This window comes from Protobothrops mucrosquamatus, unplaced genomic scaffold, assembly GCF_001527695.2.
Source record: "Protobothrops mucrosquamatus isolate PMUCROS unplaced genomic scaffold, P.Mucros_1.0 scaffold2733, whole genome shotgun sequence".
Classification (NCBI taxonomy): Eukaryota; Metazoa; Chordata; class Lepidosauria; order Squamata; family Viperidae; genus Protobothrops; species Protobothrops mucrosquamatus.
In genome coordinates this window covers 62,275-89,520 of record NW_015388774.1, presented here as the reverse complement: position 1 = coordinate 89,520, position 27,246 = coordinate 62,275, and the positions used below count along the sequence as shown (strand labels likewise).

Below are 27,246 nucleotides of genomic sequence, written 5' to 3'. Positions count from 1 at the left end.
TGTCCTCCTACATGTCCTCTTTTTCGATATTTGAAGACTAATCTGCAGGGCTTTTTTTTTTTCTCATAGAACGCTCAGAACGGCGTTCCAGCACCTTTTTTTGATGTTTTTTTTTCAACTTTTGCATGAGCTGTGCTACTCCCGCTATTGGCTTTCGAAAGCCAATAGGAATTGCTGCTGAGCGCGCCAAAACACCCGGCTGGCAAACTTAGCACATGCAAGTTGTCTGTATTATTGTTGCAATGAATAAAATGTTTCTTTTATTTACGATATTTTTTCCTTCAATTTATTTGTGTCCTCCTTTTCATTGTAAAAAAGTTGGTCGCCTTAACGTTTGATAACTGTTAAAACACTAAATGCCAATGTAGAACAGCTCTTGGATAGCTTCAAAAGCTGATCTTCCATCCATCTCCTTTCAAACACTGCCAAATATTGATTAATATTGTACTATACAATATTTGGTTTTTCAAACGCTGAAAGGATATTCAAAATATTTACAAACCAAGATCATAGTACAGATGCCATCATCAATTGCTTTACGAAGCGTGTCTTACATATTCCCTACATAGTACTTGTTTTTCTTTACATTTGTCGAAAAAGTTTCTCCTATCAAAACATATTTTCAGAGAGCTATCCAGAAGACAGTCTAGGAGAAATTGTGTAGTGTTCTGTTTTTTATTTTCAAAAAGTATTGTATTTGATTACGCCATGGCCGGATTAAGAATTACAAAAATTTATCAGGTAATGCCAGCCTTTGTACCTTTTTTTTAAATTCAAAAATATGTAACAACATTTTAATTTAGTCATAGTTTTCTCTTAAAACAATCAATTGGCCACCCTAATGAAGTACTATAAGAACCACAGAATCAGTGGTTCAAGTTACAGCCAACCAGATTTATCAAGTAGGCTTACTTTAAGAAGACATCCATATATACAGGCCAGTGTTTCTCAACCTTGACAATTTTAAGGCATGTGGACTTCAACTCCCAGAATTCCACAGCCAGCAATGCCTTAAAATGGTCAAGGTTGAGAAACACTGATATAGGCAGTCAGGGAACTCAGTTTCCCAGCAACCCAGGGCAAGGGGGAAACGAGCAGCGTCACGTGACCAAGGCTCGGTGGCGTCACTCGCAGGCGCCTTCGCAGGGACGTTTCAGCTCTAGGATGACCCAGAGAAATCACTTCCGGTTTGGGCCTGCAAGGCGGGCGGCGGGGGGGGGGACGCGAGCCGTTAGATGCGAACGGGGCGTCTTCAGCGCGCCTGAGTTGTCGCGGTGGCGGTTGTCATGGCAGCGGCGGCCGGCTCCGGCGGAGGCGAAACGGCCTCCTCTGCAGACGAAGGCGGAGGGGGCCGGGGGAGCCCCCCCGGCTCGGACCCGCGACGCCTGGGGCCGGGGGGGCGAGAGGAAGAGGAGGCGCCGAGGCAAGGCAGCGCGGGAGGCCTGGGCAACCAGAGCCGCCCGTCCTCGTCGCCGCCCTCTCGCGAGGCTGAAGTCACCGTGGATATCGGAGAGACCTACCTGTGTCGGCGAGGGGACGGAACGTGGCGTAAGTGACCCCCCCCGTTCTGTTATTCAGCGCCGTGTCTGTACTCGGCGTCGGAAAAGGGCTCCCGTTCGTCGTTAACCCGCGCGCCTGGCTCGCTCAACGGCGATCGGGACAGCCCCGTGGCTTGTGGTCGTTCAGATATTGGACTGCGGCCGGGGAAGGCCACACTCAGCTCCACCCTCGTCGGTGGCAGTGTAGTGGCCGTCTTTGAGCCGGCCGTTCTGTTGGAGCCCGACCTAATGGGCAGGGTTGTTGTGGAGAAAAACACAAAGGGGGAGTTGTTCATTCTGGGATGTGATGCGGCAGGTGCTTGCCTGCTTTGAGTTCTACAATTATCCTTGTGGTTGCTTGCCCAGTCAGCCAGATGTTTAGGCCCGATCTGGCATTTTTGCCTACCCGTGAATCCTTCCCGAGGACCCGGGATAGGCAGATGAGGTTGTCTTGATGGCACTAAAACAGGGGTAGGCAACCTCGGCTCTTTTATGACTCGTGGACTTCAATTTCCAGAATTCCTGAGCCAGCATGGCTCAGCTTGGAAATCTCTCCCTTTTTCCTCAGCATGGCTAGCTCAGGAATTCTGGGAGTTGAAGTCCACGAGTCATAAAAGAGCCAAGGCTGCCTACCCCTGCACTAAAAGTATCCTCACAGGGTGTAAGCTGCTGTAAGTAATGTTGCCTTTTGCAATGGACCGATGGCCATTTTGTCTTGATTTCTCTGTTTTCAATCTTTGTATGTTTATGAAGGGTAGATACCTTGCTGAGCCAACAGTCCTGAATCCTGTAGCCCATTTGTCACCAGATGTCCTGAAACTCCAACACTAGCACAGTAATTATTATTACAAAATGAAATTCAATGGTGAAAAAAGCAAGGTTCTACATTTAGGCAAGAAAAACCAAATGTACAGGTATAGTATAGGGGGTACCTTGCTCAATAGTAGTAACTGTGAGAGGGATCCCGGAGTCCTAGTGGACAATCACTTAAATATGAGCCAGCAGTGTGCTGCAGCTGCTAAAAAAACCCAAAATACTTGTGGAAAACGAAAGAACTCTTACGAATTCCAGAGGGGTTTAGCAGAGAAGTTTATTGCGCATGGTTCAGAGGCATATTAGAGATAGGCAATTCTGAACCAGGAGGGCGGGATTAGACTTCAGTTTTTATACTTCCCTTCTTTCAGCAACAAAGGGACTACACATGATAATACACTGTAATAATGTAGTAAATTGAACAATTATTAGAATAATGATTTGTCTGCATAACTGCAATAATGATGTAATGCATAATCACTGGGAAAATTCACTGGGAAAGTTCTGTGTCAGTAATATGTGGCAACCAAATGCGCTTTGCACATGGATACTTTGTATGTAGCAAAACCTTCCATTGTATGCCTGTGAGAAACGCTCCTAATGTATCACAGTGTATTACCATGTGTAGTCCCTTTGTTCTTTAAGGAGGGTAATATAAAAACTGAAGTCTAATCCCGCCCTCCTCGTTCAGAATTGCCTATCTCTAATATGTTTCTGAACCTTGCGCAAATAAACTTCTCTGTTAAACCCCTCTGGAATTCGTAAGAGTTCTTTCGTTTTCCACAAGAGTAATACATTTGGTTCGTTTCTCACGGGCATACAATGGAAGGTTTTGCTACATGCAAAGTATCCATGTGCAATGCGCATTTGGTTAGCCACATATTACTGACACAGAACTTTCCCAGTGAATTTTCCCAGTGATTATGCATTACCTCATTGTCCTAGCAATTATGCAGAGAAATCATTATTCTAGTTATTGTTCATTTTACTACATTACTACAATTATCGTTATGGTTGCTTGCCCAGTCAGCCAGATGTTTAGGCCCGATCTGGCATTTTTGCCTACCCGTGAATCCTTCCCGAGGACCCGGGATAGGCAGATGAGGTTGTTTGATGACACTAAAAATATCGCCACAGGGTGTAAGCTGCTGTAAGTAATGTTGCCTTTTGCAATGGACCGATGGCCATTTTGTCTTTATTTCTCTGTTTTCAATCTTTGTATATTTATGACGGGTAGATACCTTGCTGAGCCAACAGTCCTGAATCCTGTAGCCCATTTGTCACTAGATGTCCTGAAACTCCAACACTAGCACAGTAATTATTATTACAAAATGAAATTCAATGGTGAAAAAAGTAAGGTTCTACATTTAGGCAAGAAAAACCAAATGTACAGGTATAGTATAGGGGGTGCCTTGCTCAATAGTAGTAACTGTGAGAGGGATCTTGGAGTCCTAGTGGACAATCACTTAAGTATGAGCCAGCAGTGTGCTGCAGCTGCCAAAAAGGCCAACACAGTGCTAGGCTGCATTAACAGAGGGATAGAATCAAGATCACGTGAAGTATTAATACCACTTTATAATGCCTTAGTAAGGCCACACTTGGAATACTGCATCCAGTTTTGGTCACCACGATGTAAAAAAGATGCTGAGACTCCAGAAAGAGTACAGAGAAGAGCAACAAAGATGATTAGGGGGACTGGAGGCTAAAACATATAAGGAACGGTTGCAGGAACTAGGTATGTCTAGTTTAACGAAGAGAAGGACGAGGGGGGACATGATAGCAGTGTTCCAATATCTCAGGGGCTGCCACAAAGAAGAGGGAGTCAAGCTATTCTCCAAGGCGCCTGAAGGCAGCACAAGAAGCAATGGGTGGAAACTGATCAAGGAGAGAAGCAACCTAGAACTAAGGAGAAACTTCCTGACAGTGAGAACAATTAACCAGTGGAACAACCTGCCTCCAGAAGTGGTGAATGCTCCAACACTGGAAGTTTTTAAGAAGAGACTGGACAGCCATTTGTCTGAAATGGTGCAGGGTTCCTGCCTGGGCAGGGGGTTGGACTCGATGACCTCCAAGGTCCCTTCCAACTTTATTATTATTATTTATAAAGACAATTATAGATTTATAACTTTTCATCTCAAATTATTGTAATTATTGCTAAAAAGGCCATAAAACAGCTAAAGCCAAATTCATCCTGTGTAGCGTAATACACAGCATTAATACGAACCACACGTAATTGTGAAATGCTTGGGTGGTTCGTATTAATGCTCATTTAATCAATTTCCCCATGGAGAAGAAGGAAGCTATCATATATCATATCTGAACCAGGTAACACTTTTTTTTTTTGAGCCACACTGGATGGATCTTTTTCATATAAACTATTACACGATAACCCAAAGCTAGATTGAAACAGTATCCTGATGACTATCCTTCTAGCTTCAAGCCTCAATACAGTCATTTAAGATTGTAATCCTTAGTATATCTGACAGTAATCCATTGAATATCATATAATTTAATTGTAACTAAACATTCATGGAGTAACTGTGCATTCTCATTATTCTTCTGTTACGCTTATCTAAAGTGTCCTTCTACATATTATAGAAATAAATGGAAACTTCTGTGTGTTCATACTCCTGAACTTAGTTACACAAGACCCACATCTACGGTTCCAGCCTCGCTGGTAAGAATGAACTAAACTTTCATAGGTTACTTCCATGCTAGCTTGTTTCCCGTTTGAAAGAAGAAAGTTTTTCATAGTCTTTTTACTGACTTGCATTTCTCACTTTTCCTCACTGAAATGTCCTTTAACCAGATTGATGGTTACTTCCCCTTCAGATTCTGCAGAGGTGATTCAGTCTCGGCTCAACGAACAAGAAGCCAGAGAGGAATTTTATGTTCACTATGTAGGATGTAAGTGCCTTTTTGAGATTCTGATCTGTATAATGATGAGAAAGTTTGAGGTGTCTTAGCTAGTTCGGTCTTCCCTAATCTCATGCCCTGCAGATAAACTGGAATGATAATTCCTTGAATTCCTAGCCAGCTAAATTAATCTAATTAAATATAAGTATGCCTTTTTTTCCCCCTGCAGTCTTCCTTAAATTGTTTCATCGGGTCATTTTGAGAGAGATTTAGTTTAGATGTAGCTTTAGGCAGACTTCTAAGTAAGGTTGTATTTTTTTCTGCACACTAATGATAAAGTGTTAGATAAAGAACCATCATAGCGTGCCTTAGCACAGCGTGATGTAACCCAAACTGCCAATTATCCCAGTTTGTAGGGAAAAAGGAAAAAAGAAGCAGAACAAAAATTATATGCCTTTAGTTCAATACTGAGCTCTGGGAAGAAGCTGAAAGAGTGTTTATTGGTGGCAATCAGGATGAAGACTCTGCTTAATGTTGATTCAGGGTTTTAGTTTTTTCTAGTACTAGAATGGAAGCTACTGTACGCAACTTTGGACACAGTCAAAGCTTTGGGGTGATGATTTTTGTTTGCTGTTGATAAATCACTGGCAGTCAGAAATCTTTGCTGATCATCTAGAGCAGTGTTTCTCAACCTTGACAATTTTAAGGCATGTGGACTTCAACTCCCAGAATTCCACAGCCAGCAATGCTGGCTGTGAAATTCTGGGAGTTGAAGTCCACATGCCTTAAAATTGTCAAGGTTGAGAAACACTGATCTAGATCAGGGAAGTGCATCCTTTAATGCTGACTGGGGACTTCTGTGCGTTGAAGTCCACAGGTCTTAAAGTTGCCAAGGTTGAACGTCCCTGATCTAGAAGTCTATCGCTAGATTTCAATCTATCTTCTGTTTACCCCAGTGTAGAGCAAGGCAGAGTGGATCGACCTTCTTGTTCCCATATTTCAATTTCTAACTAAAGAACATTTTATGTGGGATGGCTGATGGGGGGGGAATGGTGAGACTTCTGTGATCTCCTAAGTCTCCTTTGGCTCTCACAGTCAACCGACGTCTGGATGAGTGGGTGGATAAGAACCGCCTAGCCCTCACCAAGACAGTCAAAGATGCTGTGCAGAAGAACACCGATCAATACATGAACGAACTTTCTGAGCAGCCCGAGCGCAAGATCACGCGCAACCAGAAGCGCAAACATGATGAAATCAACCATGTCCAAAAGGTGATGCAAGGGAGAGGGGGCTGGGAAGGCGGAATTGTTCTATGCTGCCAGATACAGGTAATCCTCAACTCACGACCATAGTTGAGCCCATTATTAGCATCATTAAATCGCTGCTCTCATTAGGCAAGGCACCCTTGCAATCCCAGCCCTCCACATTGCAGTCATCATGTGAGCATGGGATGCCTCAGGCAGTGGAGAAGCTGTGGTTGCCGAACAAATGGTCGTATGTTGAGGACAACCTGTATCCATTCCAGAGGTGGGGAGGGGAAAAAAACCAACAACAACCGAGTACAGGTAGTCCTCCACTGATGAGCACAATTGAGCCCAACATTTCTGTTGCTCAGTGAGACAGTTAAGTGAACTTTGCTTCATTTTACAACCTTTCCTGTCACAGTTGTTAAGTGAACCACTGGAGTTCTTAAGTTAGTAACACGGCTATTAAGTGAATCTGGCTTCCGCATTGGCTTTGCTGGTCAGTCGCTAAGCATCTTTTGATCACATGACTCTGGAGATGCTGCAGTGGTGGTAAAGGTGAAGAATGATGATAAATGCCGTTGTATTACTGAATGCCGTTGTAACTTTGAACAATCATTAAACGAACGGTTGTAAGTGGAGGACTGCCTGTATCCGATTGCATTTTTGGTGCTATTGCTGCCCTTACGCTGGCAGGAGAAGGTGGCTTTTCCAGGAAATGCTTGCCGTTACTCACAAGATTGGGCTTTTTTCCCCACCGCAGACGTATGCTGAGATGGATCCTACCACAGCAGCTTTGGAGAAGGAACACGAAGCAGTGAGTGTTTATCCGTACCTGTCCTAGCTGTGTCTGGCTTGAAATCTGAAGAGTTTTGGAAAAGGGAGTATTACGAGCCGTGGTGGTACAGTGGTCAGAATGCAGTATTGCAGGCTAACTCTGCCGATTGCCAGCAGTTCGATCCTGACTGGCTCATGGTTGAGTCAGCCTTCCATCCTTCCAAGGTCGATGAAATGAGGACCCAGATTGTTGGGAGCAATAGGCCAACTCTGTAAAACCGCTTAGAGAGTACTGTAAAAACTATGAAGCGGTATATAAAGTCTTAAGTGCTATGGCTATTACTGTCTTTGTAGGACGCCGCTTACTTTTGTCTCCCTCTCAGATCACCAAAGTGAAATATGTGGACAAAATCCATATCGGGAACTACGAGATTGACGCTTGGTATTTCTCACCATTCCCAGAAGACTACGGGAAGCAGCCCAAGCTGTGGATCTGCGAATACTGCCTCAAGTATATGAAGTTTGAGAAGACTTACCGCTATCACCTTGTACGCAAGGGGGAAGGATAGTTGCCAGGGGGCTGGGGAAGGTTGGGGTGGGAGAGAATTGAGCACCAGAGAGCCTGTAAGCCAGACATGCCAAACACAAGGCCCGGGGGGCTGGATGCGGCCCGTGACGTGGTTTCATGTGGCCCACGAAGCCATCCTGGAAACAGTGAGGGAACGGCCCCCGCTGCCTTGGCCCTGGCCCAGGCCGGCCGGGAGCCAATGTACAATTTTGTGATGGGCATCTATGCTGAAACGCATTCAGTCTTAGCTCCACAAGGCCATCTGGAAACAGTGAGGAACCAGCCCCTGCCACGTCTGCCCCGCCTCCTGGGTGCATGCTGGGGAGGTGTCACCCTTTGTGAGGAATGAAGAAATGCACCATTGCCCCATTTTACGACCTTTCCAATTTGTTAGGTGAATCACTGCAGTTGTTATAGTTGTTAACGAATCCCGCTTCCCCCATTGATTGCTTGCCAGAAAGTTGGAAAAGGTGATCACAGGATGCCAGGACACAGCAACGGTCATAAATATGAGTCAGTTGTTGCCAAGTGGCTGAATTTTGATCCCATGGCCATGGGGAATGCCGCAGTGATCGTAAATGTGAAAAATAGTCTCAAGTCACTGTTTTTCAGTGCCATTGTAACTTTGAACAATGATTAAATGAACATGATGAAGTTGAGGATTACTAAATGAAATTGAGGATTACCTGTATTTAGTTTCAGTATTTTCAATGCTGCCAACTGGAAAAATCTAAACGATGCTAAAATGAAACTGGAGAAAAATAATCAGGTCAAAAGACAAATAGATGCAAAAGGTGCATTGAACTGGTTCGTAGGTGAAATTCCCCAGGGGGAAAAAAAACCCCCATAGATGCCTGTCATTTTTGGTACCCATAGCTCTTCTTATCGTTGCTTCAGGGCCAGTGTCAGTGGCGACAACCACCAGGGAAAGAAATCTACCGCAAAAACAACATCTCGGTATATGAGGTGGATGGCAAAGATCACAAGGTAAGAGACCATATCAGCTCCAGGGTTTCCACTAAGCTGTTACTGTGTTCATTTTTTGTGGTCTAGGCCAGGGCTTTTCAACCAGTGGTACAGGTACCACCTGTGGTACATTGGCACCTGGCAGGTGGTATGCGACCATCCCAGAAAAGTGGTAGCGGGGGAGGGGAATGAGCTGAACCGGTGGCAGCACCGCACAAGCCTGAGCAAGAGATGGCTGGAGCTGCAGGGCTGTCAGGGCTCAGCGGAAGCGCCAGGATCAGTGCCAGGCTCCAGCTGGAGCTCTGCGCTGATCCTGGCGCTTCTGCTGAGCCCTGAAGAAGCGCCGATCAGCTGGAATGTTGCAGCATCTCCAGGGTCTTGTGATTTACATTCAGATGCTTGGCAACTGATTCATATTTATGATGGTCACAGTGTCCGAGGGTCATGTGAAGTGACCAAAACCTGCTGCAACCACCCAGGAGACAGAGGGAATAAAAACCAAACACCCCCCCACCCCACCCCCACTGCCAATCCTCAACAGAAATGCTCACAACAATGAAAACCTCGGACAGGAGGAAGAGCACCGCCGGGTGGGCAGGCAGGCATCTTGCTCGGCTGTGGCTTGGGGGGCACTTTTTTCAGTGCCATTGTAACTTCGAACAGTCACTAAGCGAACTGTTGTAAGTCGAGGACTACCTGTATTTCATCACTTTTTTCGTTTGTGGGGGGGTCATCAAGTTTTTGACACTTTGCTAGGTGACTAGTGGTACTCGGATGTTGCCATATCCTAAAAGTGGTACAATGGGTGAAAAGGTTGAAAAGCCCTGGTCTAGGTGGCAAACTTGCTATTTTGGGAACCTGGCATTTGCCATCTTCACTGTTTGGAAAATCTGGTTCATCAGATAGAAAGCCAGTCACTCAGCAGAGTCATAAACAGTCATTAACTACTATATAATTTTACCTCTCCCCACATTTGCAAGTTGCTTTTAAATAAGCCAACCTACACAGGTAGTCCTCAACTTACGACCGCAACCGAGCCCAACCTTTCTGCTGCTGAATGACAGGGGTTAAGCGAATTTTGACCTTTCTTGCTGCAGCTAGTAAGTGAAACGCAGTTGTTAACAACATGGTTGTTACGTGAATCTGGTTTCTCCCTTGACTTTGCTTGTCAGAAGGTTGCAAAAGTTGACCGGGACACTGCAACCGTCATAAATATGAGTCAGTTACCAAACATCTGAATGTTGATCGCGTGACCGCGGGGTGCTGCAATGGCCGTAAGTGTGAAAAATGGTAATAAATCACTCTTATTATTGTCATTGTAACTCTGAACGGTCCCTAAACGAACTTGTTGCAAGTCGAAGACTACCTGTATGCAGGTAAAGTTTGTGTGGGCCAATAGCCTCGAACTTTCAATCTTTTGATATAGAAATAGCTACATCAAAGATGGCAAATTACATGGAACACGGTGCCAACAGGTCTATGGAGATTCTCAGCCATCCAGGTCAGGGGTCCTCAAGCTTGGCAACTTTAAGACTTATGGACTTCAACTCCCAGAAGGTTGAGGAATTCTGGGAGTTGAAGTCCACAAGTCTAAAAGTTGCCAAGCTTGAGGACCCCTGATCCAGGTCATACTGTGTTTCCCTGAAAATAAACCCTAGCTTGATTTTTACGTTTGCGCCTAATATAAGCCCTATCACCAAAATAGTTTTGAGGTGAGGCGCACACATAAAAATCAAGCTAGGGCAGGGGTGGGGGGTGGAGCTGCCCCACGCGCCCTGCAGCCACTTAGGACCGCTGCAGCCAGGCCTCCCATGCGCCAACATCTGTCGCGTTGCTGCCCGAGTTCTTCAGCCGCTCATGGCTGGACACGTGGCACTTCGCACCAGTGCCACCACTCATGGCAGGAGGCCGCGTGGCGCATCGCGCCAGTGCCACTGCTCACACGCACGGTGCGATGTGCCACGCGGCATCTGGCCGCAAGCGGCCGCAGAACTCAAACAGCAGCGTGTCAGGTGTCAGGGCGTGGGAGGCCTGGCTGCAGCAGTCCTAAAGTAAGCGGGTGCGTGGCGTGTGCTCAAGTCCCCACCCCCGCCCTAGCTTATTTTTACACGTGCTGAAGCTTCTTGGATGAGAAGCAAAACATTTTTCAAAGAAAAAAAAATCCAGTTGTCTTGTGACGGTACTAACAAAAGCATTCTTTGAGAGTTGTCCAGAATTTCTAAAGGATGTATCTTAAAAACAAGCAAATGACTCACTGAGCAAATAAGCTCAGAGTTGTGACTCAAGGCGCAAAATGGCCAAGCTCAAATTATCCTACCGCAGACATATTATGTAAACGACTCAGCTCTGTGGAGAAGGCTCTGATGCCAAGAGAAAGACGAACTTCGGGAAGATGGAGGGTCTCTATTACGGTGGTGATATCTGCACCATTGGAAGTCCTGAAGGACCAGTTGGGGGACAAATGGAAAAGGTCCATGTAGGCGCTAAGAGTTGATGCAAATTTGGCAGCACATACTAGCTAAAGCAGTGTTTCTCAACCTTGACAATTTTAAGGCATGTGGACTTCAACTCCCAGAATTCCACAGCCAGCAATGCTGGCTGTGGAATTCTGGGAGTTGAAGTCCACATGCCTTAAAATTGTCAAGGTTGAGAAACGCTGAGCTAAAGGGTGCCAGGTTGGAGAAGGGCAGTCTTAAGCGTGAATAGCAATATGGAGTTTTAAGATATTTAATTTAATAACTGGAACAGTAAAGTGTATAATGGGCCAGAGCACACAGTTGTAGTTGATTGGACAGTGCGAGCTCCTGCATGAGGCAATCTACGTTATGATTGGTTGCCGCTTGAGAAGGGGGAGTTTCCCTTTTTCTTCTATGTGCTCTGTTTGCTGTTCTGTGATTTACCTCATGATTTACCTCATGATCTTAGCGTGTATCTATCTTCTTATCTGCTGTAAATATAAATGTAAAATATATTTATTTATATAACAGTACAAGTCAGCGTCTTTGACTCCATTTTGGACACCGGCTGCTCAGTTCCCTGACACGAAGGCTCTTCTATTGAACTATTACTGCAGAAAAAATCATACTTAAGAACTGGTTGCATCTAAATTTTGAGAAGACCAATCCAGGAAGTTATGGAATATACGAGACGCTGTAGAACACGGGTCTTGAAACTTGGCCCTTTTATGACTTGTGGACTTCAACTCCCAGAATTCCTCAGCCAGGCACGCTGGCTGAGGAATTCTGGGACTTGAAGTCCACAAGTCATAAAAGGGCCAAGCTTGAAGACCCCTGCAGTAGAACAATGTTTCTCAACCTTGGCAAGTTGAAGNAGTTGAAGTCCACACATCTTCACCTTGCCAAGGTTGAGAAGCACTGCTGTAGAATATGAAATGCAACCAGAGAATTCATTTTCTTTTCAAAGAATCAAACTTCAGGATGATTGCAAATTGGGGTGGGCAAAATGATAATTCTGGGGTGCAAGACCAGCCCTGAAACAGGCCTGTGTCATCCAGAATTGCTTTGGAAGGTTAACTTCCAGAAGACTGTCAGGCTGCTCACAGAATGGCCCAGATAGGCCTGGTTCAAAGAAGGAACTATTGAGTTTACAGATACCTATTTGTGAGGTTCAAAAGAAGGCACCTTACACAAAGTTTATTTTTCTTACACGCATTCTTGGCTTTTTGAACAACTTGGAGATACTGTCTCTCACTCTACAGCAGGGCTTTTCAACTTTTGCACCCATTGTACCACTTTTAGGATATGGAAAGATCCAAGTACCACCAATCGCCTAGCAAGGTGTCAAAAACGTGATGACCAAAAAACAAAAAAAAAGGAAAAAAGTGAATAAAGTACAGGTAGTCCTCGACTTACAACAGTTCGCTTAGTGACTGTTCGAAGTTACAATGGCACTGAAAAAAGTGCCCCCCAAGGCACAGCCGAGCAAGACACCTGCCTGCCCGCCCGGCCACACTCTTCCTCCTGTCCGAGGTTTTCATTGTTGTGAGCATTTCTGTTGAGGATTGGCAGCGGAGGTGGGGTGGGGGGTGTTTGGTTTTTATTCCCCCCGTCTGCTGGGTGGTTGCAGCAGGTTTTGGTCACTTCACATGACGGTGGGACACTGTGACCGTCATAAATATGAATCAGTTGCCAAGCATCTGAATGTAAATCACAAGACCCTGGAGAGGCTGCAACATTCCAGCTGATCGGCGCTTCTTCTGGGCTCAGCAGAAGCACCAGGATCAGTGCTGAGCTCCAGCTGGAGCCTGACGCTGATCCTGGTGCTTCCACTGAGCCCTGACAGTCCCGAAAAAGCGCTGATCCTGGCGCTTCCGCTGAGTCCTGACGGCCCTGCAGCTCCAGCCGTCTCTCGCTCAGGCTTGTGCGGTGCTGCCACCGGTTCAGCTCATTCCCCTCCCCCGCTACCACTTTTCTTGGATGGTCGCGTACCACTTGCCAGGTGCCAATGTACCACAGGTGGTACCCGTACCACTGGTTGAACAGCCCTGCTCTAGAAAACCAAGTTTTAATTTTAGATAAGTTATAGTTGTGAATGAAATTCTCTTCTTTTAGAAAGTTTATTTCAGAGACACTTTTTTGTTTGTTTGTTTGTTTCAATAAGGAATGGGCCAACACTCCTCTTTCTCCTCTTTGCTCCTGGATTTCACATTTTTTTTGTCTGAAGCCTATGTCCTTATTGCTCCTTTTCCCCCCAGATTTATTGCCAGAATTTGTGTCTTTTGGCCAAACTATTCCTGGATCATAAGACCCTCTACTTTGACGTGGAGCCCTTTGTCTTCTACATCCTTACTGAGGTGGACAGGCAAGGAGCCCATATCGTTGGCTATTTTTCAAAGGTACTGACTGCTGGTCTTCACGGGATGGATAATACATTGTAACTAGCTTTGTGATCGAAAAAGTGGATAAATTCTACGGCTGTGCGAAATATTTTGTGCGCTACTGGTTTTAGGTGCATTGTGTCTCTAAGTTTGTGTCAGCGTCTTTGGCTCCATTTGGACCCCTGCTGCTCAGTTCCCTGACATGGAGGCTCTTTGGGGTCTTTTGTCCTGTAGACTAAAACACAGTTGCTTTAAGCACAAGTGCTTTGGGATAGATGTGAACAGGGGGGAAGGTCAAGGAGAACAGTGGTGATGGGTGAGAGAAGGCCCTAGGACAGTGGTGGCAAACCTATGGCACGCGTGCCAGAGGCGGCACTCGGAGCCCTCTCTGTGGGCACACGCGCCATGTCCCAGAGATGGTAACCGTCCCTCTTCAACCAGCCGGCCGCTAACTCGCCGAGATCCCACTTGGCCAGATGCATCCCAGCACAGCTGGATTCCCTCCCCCCTGTCCCATCCCTCCTGGCCTCGCATGCTCTCCTTTTCCCGGGCACGACCCACCGCATCCCCTGCTCAGCTGTTGGCCAGCCGTCCAGCTCAGAGGCGGCTTCTCTGAATTGCTGGAGGCGGGCTGTGGAGCCCCAGAGTGCGCCGGCAGACTGTGGCTGCTGACAGACACTGTCGGCCCCCGTGCGCTCACTGGCCTCTGTGTGTGGGGGCCGATGGTGTCAGGCAGCAGCCGCCCCGGCCCCTGCCTCGCCTTACCCTACGACAATGGCACCCCTGCCGTGCCTCGCCTCACCCCGCAGGACGAGCCTTCTGCCCACTGTCCCACCTGCCAGAGACCCCCTGGGTCTCTCCCAACCCTGCTTGGCCCCCACAGGCGTCCCTCCCCATGAGCAACATCGAGGTGACCATGCCCACCTTGGCCGCAACCACCCAGTCTGCCATGACCACCACAGCCACGCCCACCCAGTGGGCCACGCCCACCTGGCACCCGGCGATAAATAAGTGGGTTTTGGGTTGCAGTTTAGCCACTCGGTCTCTCAAAGGTTCGCCATCACTGCCTTAGGAAGATTGGGAGGGACAAGAAGGCCACAGGGACATCAGGAGTGGTTATGGGGAAGGAGAGAAGGAAAGGGTCTGGAAGATCAGGGCCATATGAAGATCAAGAGTTTTTACAAGAGCGGCCATGTATACTGGTCCTATCCACTCCATCCATGTCTTATTTTGTATTCAATTATCCGAGCATTCTGGCTCTCAGTTCTACGGAACCATGGCTGATCCAAATAATTCAGCAAATCTTCCAAATTAAGAGTTTTAGTTAACTTTTTCTTTTACGAGCATCCCGTGTGAGCACTTAGAATCTTATTTCTGTGTGTTTAAAATTAATGTCTGGTAAGAAAAGCTCAGAAGAAAATACAGTTTAAGAAACATGACAGGGAAAGAGAGAAGAAGAAATTACTCTCTGTGCGTGTGTTTTTGTATGTGTGTGGAATTGAAGTCCACACACAATCCTGGAATTGTGCAGGGTCAATCACTATGAGTCTGAAAAGCCCGATGGCAGTGATGGTGAACCTTTGAGAGACGGCAGACTGGGTGGGACTAAAAAGTTCAATCAATCAATGCCAACTTTGCAAGATCTTTTTTTTTCCCCGCAAGAAGTTGAAATTGACTGATTGATTGGTTTTACAAATTTTATTAATTTTCAAATAAACAAGTTCTTAATACAAATATGGTGCACATAAAAAAGCAAAAAAAAAACCTACTAAACATCATATTTTTGGAGGTGATCGGCAGTCCGTCCCCCCCGCATCCACCCTCTCTTTCACCCTTCCTACCTACTTCCCTCTTCCTTTCCTCCCCTCCTACCCACACCTCTCTCCTCTTTCTCTTCCAACTACCCTACACATCCCACACATCAGACTGAGTGGGACTAAAAAATTCAATCAATCGATTCCAACTTTGCAAGATCTTTTTTTTCCCCGCAAGAAGTTGAAATTGACTGATTGATTGAACCTTTTTTTTTTTTTTGCACACGGCGGCGGAGGCCTAAAGTGAAAAGGTTTTATAAAACCCAGCTGAAGGCCTAGGAGTGGGGCGACGGCGTGCATGCCCACAGAGAGGACTCTGAGTGCCGCCTCTGGCACCCGTGCCATAGGTTCGCCACTGCCCGATGGTCATAGCTTGCTCTTAGAATTAAATTGGAAAAGAACCTGATAGGCAGACTACCTTGAGCTCCTGGATGATCAATGGAGTGTACATGTAATAAGTAATTTAAAAATATATAAGGAAGGAAGGTGATAAATAAATCAGTATCAAGATCAGCTTAGAGAGAGTTTGCAGCAGGAGAGCAAGCATGGATTTTATCTGTGTCAGTGGAGCAAGCTTTTCTCCAAAGTTACCTTTAGAGTTGCCAGATATAATGGGTACAATTGATGACTATTTTTAAAAGAAATATGATTTTCTGGATGTTGATTTCTCTGCTTGATGCTAGATTTCATAACATCATTTACCTGACTCCTGTGATTTCTTTTCCCTTCTAGGAAAAGGAATCCCCAGATGGAAATAACGTCGCTTGTATTCTAACCTTGCCCCCTTACCAGAGACGGGGCTATGGGAAATTCCTCATCGCATTCAGTAAGCCGTTCTTTTCTCAAGCCATGAATGATAAAAATGAATTGCAGAGTTGATTTATCAGTCTCTTAATTGCTTCCTGGGGTTGGATCTGTAGATAGATCTATTGTGTGTCTCCCCCCACCCACCCTCCCCGGTGACAAGTTAACTTCTGTTGCATCTGCCCTACCTCCTCCCCCCCCCCTTTTGTAACACCCCTGCTATCCTGATCGCTTTAGGACAGGGGGTCTTCAAACGTGGCCCTTTTATGACTTGTGGACTTCAACTCCCAGAATTCCTCAGCCAGAGTCACAGTGCTAAGTATTTAGTCCAGTGACGGCGAACCTTTTAGAGACCGAGTGCCCAAACTGCAACCCAAAACCCACTTATTTATCGCCGGGTGCCCGGTGGGCATGGCCCACTGGGTGGGCATGGCTGTGGTGGTCATGGCAGATTGGGTGGGTGTGGCCAAGGTGGGCATGGCCACCTCGATGTTGCTCATGGGGAGGGACGCCTGTGGGGGCCGGACAGGGTTGGGGGAGATCTGGAGGGTCTCTGGCAGGTGGGGCGGTGGGCAGGAGGCTTGTCCTGTGGGGTGAGGCGAGGCAAGGCGGGGGTGCCATTGTCACAGGGCAAGGTGAGGCAGGGGCCGGGGTGGCCGCTGCCTGACACCATCGGTCCCTGCACCCAGAGGCCAGCGAGCGCATGGGTGCTGGGATGCATCTGGCCATGTGGGACCTCAGCGAGTTAGCAGGTGGCTGGTTGAAGAGGGATGGTTGCCATCTCCGGGGCATGGCACGTGTGCCCGCAGAGAGGGCTCTGAGTGCTGCCTCTGGCATGTGTGCCATAGGTTCGCCACCACTGTGATAGTAGATGTTGAGAAATGGCATCAGAAGCAGAGAAGTGGGTGGGGCAGTGGGTAGAAGGCTCGTCCTGCGGGGTGAGGCGAGGCAGGGCGGGGGTGCCATTGTCGCAGGGCAAGGCGAGGCAGGGGCCAGGGTGGCTGCTGCTTGACACTATCGGTCCCTGCATACAGAGGCCAGCAAGCGCACGGGGGCTGACAGTGTCTGTCAGCAGCCACAGCCTGCCGGCCGCTCGACCAGCATACTCTGGGGCTCCACAGCCCACCCCCAGCAATTCAGAGAAGCCGCCTCTGAGCTGGACGGACGGCCGACAGCTGAGGAGGCGATGCAGTGGGTTGTGCCTGGGAAAAGGAGAGCATGCAAGGCCAGGAGGGATGGGACGGGGGGGGGAGGGAAACCAGCCATGCTGGGATGGATCCAACCATGTGGGACCTCGGCGAGTTAGCAAGCGGCTGGTTGAAGAGGGACGGTTGCCATCTCCGGGGCATAGCGCGCGTGCCCACAGAGAGGGCTCCCGAGTGCCGCCTCTGGCACGCGTGCCATAGGTTCGCCGCCACTGATTTTAGTCCTTCCATTTTGAAGTTCACTTTATTAAAAGAGTCTGATCTGGCCTGAGCTTTTCCTCGCCCTCGAAATGCCTGGATTCTGAACCGAGACGCTTTTGAGGCCTTGACTTCTGGTTCTCTTCTTCCCCCTCAGGCTACGAGCTCTCCAAACTTGAAAGCACCGTGGGATCCCCCGAGAAGCCCCTTTCGGACCTTGGCAAGCTGAGCTACCGCAGCTATTGGTCCTGGGTATTACTAGAGATCCTTCGGGATTTCCGAGGCACCCTTTCCATCAAGGATCTCAGGTAAGAGGAGGTTTGACTATTAGTCAGTTTTATAGAACTGTTTGTAAAATGTAAATAAAAGCCCTTGCGGCACGGTGCTTAAAGCGCAGTATTGCAGACGAACTCTGCAGCAGCCACCACATTTTCCAGACTTACAAAAAAGAGTATGGCTTAATAAGAAGTGGACAGAACATACAAAGGTCCAGGTCTGTAGAGCCTGCGTCTTGAGCACCCTCTTGTACTGCAGTGAGTCTTGGACTCTTCACGTACGGCAGGAGAGAAAGCTGAACACTTTTCATATGTGCTGTCTCCGACGTATTCTCGACATCACCTGGCATGACAAAGTCCCAAATAGCACAGTCCTGGAAGGTGCTGGAATCTCTAGCATGTATACACTATTGCAGGGGTGTCAAACTCAATTTCATTGAGGGCCGCATCAGCATTGCGGTTGCCCTTGGGGGGCCGGGTGGGTGCGGCCTACTGGGTGGGCGTGGATGGAGTGGGTGTGGCCTGCTGGGTGGGTGTGGCCAGCTCTACATCGTTCGCGTCAAGGGTGCCTGGGGGGGCCTGGGCAGGAGTGGGACAGATCTGAGTGTCTCTGGCAGAAGGGGGTGGCAAGGCATGGTCCACTGGAGGAGCCTCACTGTTTCTCTCAGGCCATGTTGGGGGGGGGCTTATGGAGGCAAAACCAAATGTGTTTCAGCATAGATGGCCACCACAAAATTGTACATTGGCTCCCGGCCGGCCAGGGCCAAGGCAGTGGGGGCCGTTCCCTCACTGTTTCCAGGATGGCTTCGCGGGCCACATGAAACCACTTCGCGGGCCGCATCCGGCCCCCGGGCCTTGTGTTTGACATGTCTGCACTATTGAAACAGCGATGCCTACGCTGGCTTGGGCATGTTGTGAGAATGGCTGATGGTCAGATCCCGAAAGATCTCCTGAATGGAGCACTAGTGCAGGGAAAGCGCCCCAGAGGGAGACCTGAGCTGCAATATAAGGATATCTGCAAGAGGGACCTAAAGGCCTTGGGAATGGACATTAACAGCTGGGAATCCTTGACCTCTGATCATTCAGCCTGGAGGCTAAAGATGCAGCATGGCCTTCTCCAATTTGAAGAGATACTGGTGCGGCAGGCTGAAGCAAAGAGGCAGTCCCAGAACCAGCGAAATCTGGGGGCTGGACAGGGGAAGGGACTGCCCTTCTCCAATTGGCCAGATGCTGCCTTAGGACCTCTTTCCAGAGCACAATACCATAGTCCAGTGATGGTGAACCTTTTAGAGACCGAGTGCCCAAAGACTGCCCCTGCCCCCTGCCCCGCCCCCCATCTCCCGCCCCACCTGCCCGCAGGGCCACTCACCGCCTCCAGGGCCCGCCGCAGATCGCCCAGGCAGCCCAGCAGCACTATGGCAGTCACGCCCTCTGCCGGCGCCCTGCAGCATCAACTGTGCACGATGGGGCGTGAGGGCAGAGTCTTGTCTACGCTGCCTGGCTGCCATGTCCTTGGCTGCGCTGCTCCGCGTGGGCCACGCTCAGGGGCGACTCTCCTTCAGGGGGGCTGCTGGAGAGGAGGGGGTCACGTGGGGAGACGAGGCTGGGGCAACGGCACGTGTGCCCACAGAGAGGGCTCCGAGTGCCGCCTCTGGCACCCGTGCCATAGGTTCGCCACCACGGCCATAGTCTCTCGAGACTGAAGGATGCCAATAGAATAGAATTGCAGACTAACTCTGCTCACAGCCTGGAGTTCGATCCCGAAGGGGCTCAAGGTTGACTCCTTCTGAGGTCGGTAAAATGAGGACTTAGACCAGTGGTTCTCAACCTGTGGGTCGGGACCCCATTTGGGGTCGATCGACCATTTCACGGGGGTCGCCAAGCAAGGCTGTCTGCCATTTTTTTTGTCCGCCATTTTTTTCCCCCTTTTCCGGCGGGTGCCTTACCTCCCTTGGGCTGGGCCAGCTGGTGGTCGGCCTGCTCCGTCTCTGCCGCTTGCCAGCCTCGCCTCGGCCGGCGCAGGGGGCGGAACCACGCATGGGCGGCGCTCCCGGGCAGGGAAAGTCCTCGACTTACGACCAGTTGGGTAGTCCTCGACTTACGACCGGTTTAGTCCTCGACTTACGACCGGTTTAGTCCTCGACTTACGACCGGTTTAGTCCTCAACTTACGACCAGTTGGGGTCGCGGCATTAAAAAGGTTGAGAACCACTGACTTAGATTGTTGGGGGGAGGGCAATATAACCGACATTGTAAACATTCCAACCAGCAAAGTCAGTGGGGAAAGCCAGATTTGCTTCATGACCACGCGGCGCCCTTAAAACAATTGCGGTGATTCGCTTAACCCACCATGGTAAAAGTCACCAAATTGGGCACGGCTCAACGGCGTACAGTAAGTGAGGCTGGTGCTGAGGGAGGACCGCGTGCCCTTCGGTGGCATTTTGACGGTGGAGCAGCCTGGATTGAGCGTTAATGAGGCCTATTTGAAAGGACTCCTGACCTCCCCTTACCTTGGACTCGTTTCCAGCTGACGTTGCGCATGTTGTTGTTTCCCTTGGCACAGCCAGATGACGAGCATCACGCAGAATGACATCATCAGCACCTTGCAGTCCCTGAACATGGTCAAGTATTGGAAGGGGCAGCATGTGATCTGCGTCACTCCCAAGTTGGTGGAGGAGCATCTCAAAAGCGCTCAGTATAAGAAGCCGCCTATCACAGGTACCGCCGGACGGGGAAACGGTGGGCGGGACGCCCTAGTGATTAATCGTGCTCTCAAAAAGTCTGATGTGCGGCGTTAGATCCGCACGGGCTATTTAACGTGGTGGTGCTCCTCCTCTTTCTCTCTTTGCCTGTGTACAATTTCCAGATCTGCAGGGAGAGCAGAACTGAAATCAACTCCTGCCAGATTGTTAACATTTGCTAGATTTAACTTCTGGGCCTGCAGTCCCCAACCTTTTTTTTTTTTTGTCTATGCAGTTCTTACAATAACTGCATTGTCTCTCGCTGACTTCCTTTTTAAGGCCACATGTCACCACCTGTTGCTTCTTCAAATTCCCAGTTTTAACTGTTCTCATGCTGGTGTTTTCTGTCTTTTTAGCTTTCTTGCGCGGGTGTGGGTACGTCTGTTTTTTCTCTGAAACATATGTACGTAGTCCTCAACTTAAGAACAGTTCATTTAGTGACCATTTGAAGTTACAACGGCACTGGAAAATGTGATTTATGACCCTTTTTCACAGTTACAACCTTTGCAGCATCCCCCTGGTCAGGTGATCAGAATTCGTATTTATGACCTTCACCTGATCACTTTTGGCGACCTTCCGACAGGCAAAGTCGGTGGGGAAGCCAGATTCACTTTAACAGCCTGGTTACTAACTAATCAACTGCCGTGATTTCACTTAACAACTGTGGCAAAAAAGGGGCAAAACTCACTTAACAAATGTCTTACTTAACAACAGAAATTTTGGGCTCAGTTGTGGGTCGTAAGTCGAAGACTGCCTGTAGTTTTTCCTGATCTTTAGTGCTCTAAAGTTCCTGAGAGCGATCTCTTTAAGCCCTAATTTTAATTCATTTAATGACCATTCAAAGTTACCACAGTGCTGGAAAAAGTGACTTATGACCAGTCCTCACACTCGTGACCATTGCAGTGTCCCTGTGGTCCCTGTAATTAAAATTTGGGCACTTGGCAACCGGTATGTATTCACGAGAGTTGCAGTGTCCAAAGGGTTGCGTGATTGCCATTTGTGACTTTTCCCTGGTGGTTTCCAAAATCGAAATCAACGGAGGAAGCTGGTTACGGTTAATGTCCGGGTGATTTGCTTAATGGCCGTGGTAGAAAGGTCGTAAAAAGGGGCACAACTCGCTTAATGACTGCATTGCTTAGCAGTAGTAGTTCTGGTACCAATTGTGGTTGAGGGCTACCTGTAATTAATTCAGTTTCCCAATTTTTCCTTAAGCAGCATTCTTAAGAACAGTTGTCAGGAATTGGGTATGTCTAGTTTAACGAAGAGAAGGAGGAGGGGGGACATGATAGCAATGTTCCAATATCTCAGGGGCTGCCACAAAGAAGAGGGAGTCAGGCTATTCTCCAAAGCCCCTGAAGGCAGGACAAGAAGCAACGGGTGGAAACTAAGCAAGGAGAGAAGCAACCTAGAACTAAGGAGAAACTTCTTGACAAAATGATTAATCAGTGGAAGAGCTTGCCTCCAGAAGTTGTGGGTGTTACATCACTGGAGGCTTTTAAGAAGAGAGCGGACACCCCCTTGTCTGGAATGGTATAGGGTAGTGATGACGAACCTTTTAGAGACTGAGTGCCCAAAAACTGGTCCCTCCCTGCCCCGCCCCTACCCCATTCCCTACCCCGCCTGCCCACAGGGCCACTCACCACCTCCAGGGCCCTCCGCAGATCGCCCAGGCAGCCCAGCAGCGCCATGGCGGCCACGCGCTCTGCCTGCGCCCCGCAGCATCAACTGTGTGCGATGGGGCGTGAGGGCAAAGTCTTGTCTACGCTGCCTGGCTGCCATGTCCTTGGCTGCGCTGCTCCGTGTGGGCCACGCTCGGGGGCGACTCTCCTCCAGGGGGGCTGCTGGTGAGGAGGGGGTCATGGGGGGAGGCGAGGCTGGGTCAATAGCACGCGTGCCCACAGAGAGGGCTCCGAGTGCCGCCTCTGGCACGTGTGCCATAGGTTCGCCACCACTGGTATAGGACAGTGATGGCAAACCGTTTAGAGACCAAGTGCCCAGAAAACAGCCCCACCCCTGCCCTGGCCCCCGCTCTGCCCCTGGTCCCACCCACCCCGTCCCCACCTGCCCTACCCCCGCTCCGCCGCCGCCCACCCCCAGGGCCACTCACCGCCTCCACGGCCAGCCGCAGATCATCCAGGCGACCCAGCAGTGCCATGGCGGTCACGCCCTCTGCCCGCGCCCCGCAGCATCAACTGCACGAGACGGAGGCACGAGGGTGGAGTCTTGTCCCTGCTGCCCGGCTGCCACGTCCTTGGCTGCGCTGCTCCGCACAGGCCGTGCCCGGTCACGACTCTCCTCCCGGGGGGCTATTGGGGAGGAGGGGCCGTGGGGGGAGGCGAGGCTGGGGCGACGGCACGCGTGCCCACAGAGAGGCCTCCGAGTGCCGCCTCTGGCACGCGTGCCATAGGTTCGCCACCACTGGTATAGGGTCTCCTGCTTGAGCGGGGGGGTTGGATTGGAAGACCTCCAGGGTCCCTTCCAACTCTGCAGTTCTATGTTTTATTCTTCACCTACGTGTGTCTGGGGATTCTCCTCAAGCTGTTGCCGACGCTGAACGCTGCTTGCTCCTAAACGTGTCCTTTTAGTTTTCCTGACTCATGGAACTGCTTTCCAGTCTTGGCTGTGCCCTTTAATCCCAACTAAACTGACATTCCTGGATTCCTTCCAAGGAATGGACTTCAAACTGTTCAAGTCTCCAAAGCAACTGGTTTCATTTGCCCTGCACTAACCCGGGGAGTTAATACTTAACTCCCATAAGCTAGCCGGGGAGGATTATTTATTCAGTTTACCGTATCGGAATTGCAGAAGAGGTGCTGAGAGAATGGTAGCCTTTTATTTGAAGCCTATTGCAAGTGATGTTCATTCGCAGGGCGAGATTGTTTTTTTCGGGCAGGAAGCGTTGCACACACACACCCAAGGAAGAACACAGCAGCCTAGAAAAGAGCACATCTCTTTTGATATGTGGTGGGACATAAATCATTCGGCAGACCCTGGTGTGTACTTCTGGCACGCAGTTCTTGTCAAGAGTTTCCAGTCATAGCTGGATGTTTATCTAACCTTGGCTCGGCTCTATACCACCGCAGTTTATGCACACCTGATCTTTCCTGTTTTGCAGCCCAAGCTGCGGTATAATATCAACACAAATAAACTGAAATATTTGTGCGTTATAAAGTGCAAACATTTCAATGGCTCTTCACCACCCTATAAAGCCGTTTCCTCAATTAAGCCAAAGAACTTCAATTTATTGGCAACCATGCCCGGTATCTACTAAGAGTCATCTCGGGAAGAAGTCGAGATATTGCAGGTTTTTGCTGAAAGAGGTATTGTTATTTTTCCCCCCAGGGAGCAGATGACGTTGCGGTATCTGTCGTTTATGTAACAGGAGCTGCAGGGAGATTATTATTTGGACCCCCTCCCAGATCTCTTTCCTTTTCAAAAAGCGGCTCGGTCAGGAGCTGCCTGTTGGGAGGGGCACGAGGGTTGTGAAGCTGGTACAAACAAGGCATAAACACTTGCGCAGTGGCCTGAATGACCAGGAGGGCCTCTTAAATCAAAAATGAATCTGCCCTGGCCCTTGCAGGTAGTCCTCAACCTACGACCACAACGGAGCCCAACATTTCTGTTGCTAAGCGAGACAGTTGTTAAGTGAGTTTTGCTTCGTTTTACAGCCTTTCTTGCCACAGCTGTTAAGTGGCTCACTGCAGTTGCTAAGTTAGGGACACGGCTGTTAAGCAAATCTGTCTTCCTCGTTGACGCTGGTTGTCAGACGGTCGCAAAAGGTATACCACAACCGTCATAAACATGAGCCAGTTGCCAAGCATCCAAATTTTGTTCCCGGGACCTTGGAGATGCTGCAACTCTTGTAGGTGTGGAAAATAGTCATATGTCTTTTTTTTTTTTAATGCTGTTGTAACTTCAGACAGTCCCTAAATCAGCAGTTCTCAACCTGTGGGTCGGGACCCCATTTGGGGTCGATCGACCATTTCACGGGGGTCGCCAAGCAAGGCTGTCCGCCATTTTTTTTCCCCTTTTCCGGCGGGTGCCTTACCTCCCTTGAGCTGGGCCAGCTGGTGGTCGGCCTGCTCCGTCTCTGCCGCTTGCCAGCTACGCCTCGGACGGCGCAGGGGGCAGAACCACGCATGTGTGGCGCTCCCGGGCAGGGAAAGTCCTCGACTTACGACCGGTTGGGTAGTCCCCAACTTACGACCGGTTTAGTCCTCAACTTACGACCAGTTGGGGGTCGCGGCATTAAAAAGGTTGAGAACCATTGCCCTAAATGAACGCTTGTAAGTAAAGGGCACACCTGCCTTTGTGTTTGCTGTTACTAGTCCAAGGCATAATTTTATTCAGGGTGGTATCTGTTGCGCTTTCTCTAATACTCAATTTGATTAACCTGTTGAATTTTCATCAGCCTACTCAGGAATGACACCCATGCCCATGATATTTGAAATAGTGATGGACTTTGTTTGACTGCTCTGCCCCTTTTCCACTTACCTGTTCAGACCCATTAAGTTTTCTTATTTCCTCCCCCCCCTTTTTTTTCCCCCTCTCTCCAGTGGATTCTCTCTGCCTGAGATGGGCACCTCCTAAACACAAGCAAGCCAAGATTTCCAAGAAGTGAAGGAAAAACTGACTTGAAAAACGGAAAGGGTTTGGCTTCACATCTGCTTTTTTTATTTTGGAAGATGTTCACTAATTTAACATTGCTGTCAATCTTGTACTGAAAAGGCATACATGGATCAGGTGGCTTGGGGTTATGAGAAACACCTGAAAATAGGTGGGTTCGTTTGAACGAAGACTACTTATTTTATCCCTCCCCCTTTTTTTTCCTGTTGCTCGATATAGAACTTTTTCTTTCTTTCTTTCTTTCTAAACTTGGTGTCTTCTCTAAGTCGGAACTGGTATCCTCATTCGTATCATAAAAGGAGCAGATAAATCATTTTATTATTTCTAATTGACAGTTCTAACTGACTTTGGGATGTTACTAATCCCAGAATCAAAGCAGGTCATTCAGTATGGCAGAACTGTGGCAGAACGAGACCTGAGCAGTAAATAAACGCAGGGATTGGCTATTTGAAGAGCACATAGTCAACAAAAGTTGGGAGGCCGTGATTACTAACAGTAATACTGAAAACTAGATTATTGATTATCATAAGAAGGAAGATTGACGTCTCCAAAAGAGATCTCCAACTTAATTGAAATATTGAACAATCAGCCTTGCTCAGCATTTTGAAGAGAGAAAAAAATCTGTGTCTTCTGTAATTCTTGAGAAAATGGTCCCTCTTGGTAGATCTGTTGTCGTTCTCCATCTCTTCAAAGGGAGGCAAGTAGTTTGTACATTCTATCAAAGCTCATACATGTTCTTAGTTATGCTAGATAAGTAGCTTGAATCCTTCCACTGTCCCACGGCTGTTAGCCAAGTGGGAAAAGAGGGAATGTTTTCAAGTAGTATCACTTGCTCCACAGTCAACATTTAAGGTCAATGCTGACAAAAATATAAGATGTATTAGAGTTACAATGCTTGGTAACCCGTAGCACGAGAGTCAGGATTTGGGGGTTAAAGACTCAGGAAAGAGGGAAAGTGGAAATAGGCACATATAAAAGTCCTATGTCCCTTCCGAGGTTGTTCCATAGTGCAGTGTTGGCTTATATGATGTAACTAAAAGGAATTTACCAATTCCTTTTACAGTGCCTCAAAGTAAATGGCTCTTTCTAGGAACAAAACGTTGAACGAGAGCGGGGGGGGGGGGAAACATGCTTTTAAATTTAGCTGCCCTTCTAAAAGACAGCCTTTACCCAGATGAATGGACGAACTCCGGATTGGAGAAAACTGACTACAAGGCTATGGTAGAATTACTTGATATTTCCCCCTTCCATGGCGTGAACCGCATTTGGTGGTGATCAAATGAGGGACTTTTCCAAAAGATCAAAAGTCTCTTGAAGCAATCAAGTGGACCGAAGAGAAAAAATTGTCGCTATTTACGCCACCGGTTTCCGCTGAGGTCCTTGCCTACGTTCGGTGTTTTGGGGGAGAGTGATTTGGGGAGGGACCCTGAGGCTTGTGGTGGATGTCTTGGGTAGAAACATCTATTCACAGAGTTGCTGTAGTTTTTAATGTGTATACCATATATATATAGTGTGTTCTGCTTAAGAAATATTTTAATAAAAAAAAAACATAACACAAGTACTGTGCCATTTTATGACTAATGTACCAGAATTACAGCTGATCTTTAATGGTGGCACAATGAAAAAACTAAATGACAAGGAACGACCCTGGGAGAGGTAAACTAGAGAAAAGATCCTTCTAAAGAAGAACAATCCCATAGCAGGAAATGAAGACGGCTTTGTATCAATAAGCTTAGGTCACAGAAACTACGTCCTTTTCACAACAGGTAGTTATCACTTGTTACCCTGCTGTGAAGGGGTTAACTAATGCATCTCTTCCTCATTTCCACAAGGTTTGACTAACAGTAGCATGCCAAGATGTTAAATCGTCCTAACAGTCAACCTTAATGAAGCCTCACTTGCCAAATATGACTGGGTTGTTTTTCTTGATTAGCTTGGGTCTGGTGACAGTTTTGTGTAAGAATTGCACGTCTATCATAATCCCA

At 48.2% G+C, this 27,246-nt stretch overlaps 1 protein-coding gene across 1 annotated transcript; it reads left to right on the top strand.

Annotated features, from left to right (window-relative positions):
• Positions 1-1,286: 1,286 nt before the first annotated feature.
• On the top strand, positions 1,287-25,457 carry LOC107296286 (histone acetyltransferase KAT8-like). Its single transcript, XM_015825633.1, has 11 exons — positions 1,287-1,548; positions 5,184-5,258; positions 6,303-6,478; positions 7,215-7,268; positions 7,612-7,776; positions 8,694-8,783; positions 13,477-13,617; positions 16,146-16,239; positions 17,778-17,928; positions 20,458-20,612; positions 25,192-25,457. Exons 1-11 carry the CDS (start codon positions 1,287-1,289, stop codon positions 25,254-25,256), a joined length of 1,428 nt encoding a protein of 475 aa, XP_015681119.1. The 3' UTR covers positions 25,257-25,457.
• The last annotated feature ends 1,789 nt before the right edge of the window (positions 25,458-27,246 follow it).